At 36.8% G+C, this 1,734-nt stretch overlaps 1 protein-coding gene across 1 annotated transcript in view; it reads right to left on the bottom strand.

Moving 5' to 3' along the window:
* Positions 1-394: 394 nt before the first annotated feature.
* Positions 395-1,734, bottom strand: part of LOC107716606 (GTPase IMAP family member 8-like) — a 15,218-nt gene continuing 13,878 nt past the window's right edge. The window contains exon 4 of the mRNA XM_016523103.1: positions 395-1,514. Within this exon, the coding sequence (XP_016378589.1) occupies positions 395-1,514 (1,120 nt within the window). The remainder of the gene's footprint in view (positions 1,515-1,734) is intronic.

Here is a 1,734-nt window from a genome sequence, read left to right as displayed (position 1 = left end):
AGAATAATTAATCAAAGAATAAACTGTCACCCTTACCGAAACCTAATGACTGACTGATTCTGTGAAAGAGTAGATGTTTTTTTTTTACAATGTTGTTTTACAGAAACATGGCACTGTATGGCTACAACAGGCACTGCAAAGATACAAAAATTACAATTCACCATAAAAGCAAAGGAGAATTATAGCCCAGGGCTACATTTATCAAAAGTATTGTGAAGTGCCAATGGTTTTTACAATCTACTATCTACTGAGGTCTACTACAATCTACTGCAAATTATGCAAATGTGCCCATTTCTATAAAAAAGAAAAAATTGCAAATGCAGTAAGCAACTGATAATGAAAAGCATCAGGTTAAGTAGAAATATTATATTTGACATACAATATGAAGAATTATTTAAGACATAACACAGCCCTTTGATTTCTGATTTTTCTTCTTTGTCCCCTTTTTGTCCTCTTTCAACTCTTCAAACAATTTTTTCAGTAATTCATTCTGATCATCTTGCTCCTCCAGCCTATCACAGAGATCCCAAATCCACTGATCTTTTTGGTCTCTGAACTCATTTACTTCTTCTGCTCTTATTCTAGCATCATCTTTATATTTCATTTGAATCCTCCTCATTTCATCTTCATGATTCCTTTTGATTTGATCACGTTCTGTTTTCTGTCTCTGAAGATATTCCATTTGTTTCTCTGCTAGTTCTTTACCTCTTCTCTCTTTTCTGATTTGATTCTGCATTTTCATTCTCTCCTCACCTGCTCTTTGTTTTTCTTCTTCTAGTTGCAGTGTCATGTTTTTCATTTCCCTCTCATATTTGGCTTGTAATATCTGGGTCTGCATTTCAATCTCTCTCTCTCTCTCTTTCAGTATTTCCTCCATTTTCTTTCTAATGGACATTTCTGCCTCTTCAAACATGCTGTTAGTGAAGTATCGACCCTCATTAGTGTTCTTCATTTCCTCTATCATGTTTAACAGTTGAATCACTTGCGTTTTGTCTTGTTTTTCTCTGTTATTAAAAGCCAGGAATCTGTTTCCACAGTCTCTGATCAGTTTCTTGAGTTCTGTAGACTTACTTTGCCTGACATAATCTTCTATGGACTCTTCATCAAGTTCGTCTCCTCTAGTGAACAGAACGATGCTGAACTGAGAAGCTTCATGACCAAAGATCTGTTTTATCAGATCTACAGTGTCTGCTTCTTCCTTGGTGAATCTTCCCAAACTCAATACAATGACAAACACATCAGGTCCAGGTGACGACATTGAAACACATTTCAATATTTCATCCACCACTTGTTCATTTGACAGTATTGTGTCAAAGAGTCCTGGAGTATCAACCACAGCTACTGGTCGACAATCAACTTCACCAATTCTCTTTTCACATGCAGTCGTCACTGAATCTGTGCGCATTCGGCTGTGAAACTCCTCTCTTCCCAGAATAGTGTTTCCTGTTGCACTCTTTCCACTTCCTGTCCTCCCGATCAACACGATCCTCAGCTGATCATCTTGTTTGTGTTTCCTGTTGCACGCTTTCCATTTCCTGTCCTTCCAATCAGTACAATCCTCAGACACTTCTGATCATCTGCTTCACCTTCAGCACCTGAAAATCACACTGATAGAAAAAAAAAGACTTATTTGAAAACTAGTGCACACGTTTAAAAGGATTAGGATTGCAGAAGCTGGATAACAAAAGCAAATGATAAAACTGAACCTTTAATAATTAATTCATGATCTGAAAG

This window comes from Sinocyclocheilus rhinocerous, unplaced genomic scaffold (assembly GCF_001515625.1).
Source record: "Sinocyclocheilus rhinocerous isolate Xijiao unplaced genomic scaffold, SAMN03320098_v1.1 scaffold1592, whole genome shotgun sequence".
NCBI classification, from domain to species: Eukaryota; Metazoa; Chordata; class Actinopteri; order Cypriniformes; family Cyprinidae; genus Sinocyclocheilus; species Sinocyclocheilus rhinocerous.
The sequence above is the reverse complement of the archived record's forward strand: the minus strand, read 5'-3'. Positions and strand labels throughout refer to the sequence as shown.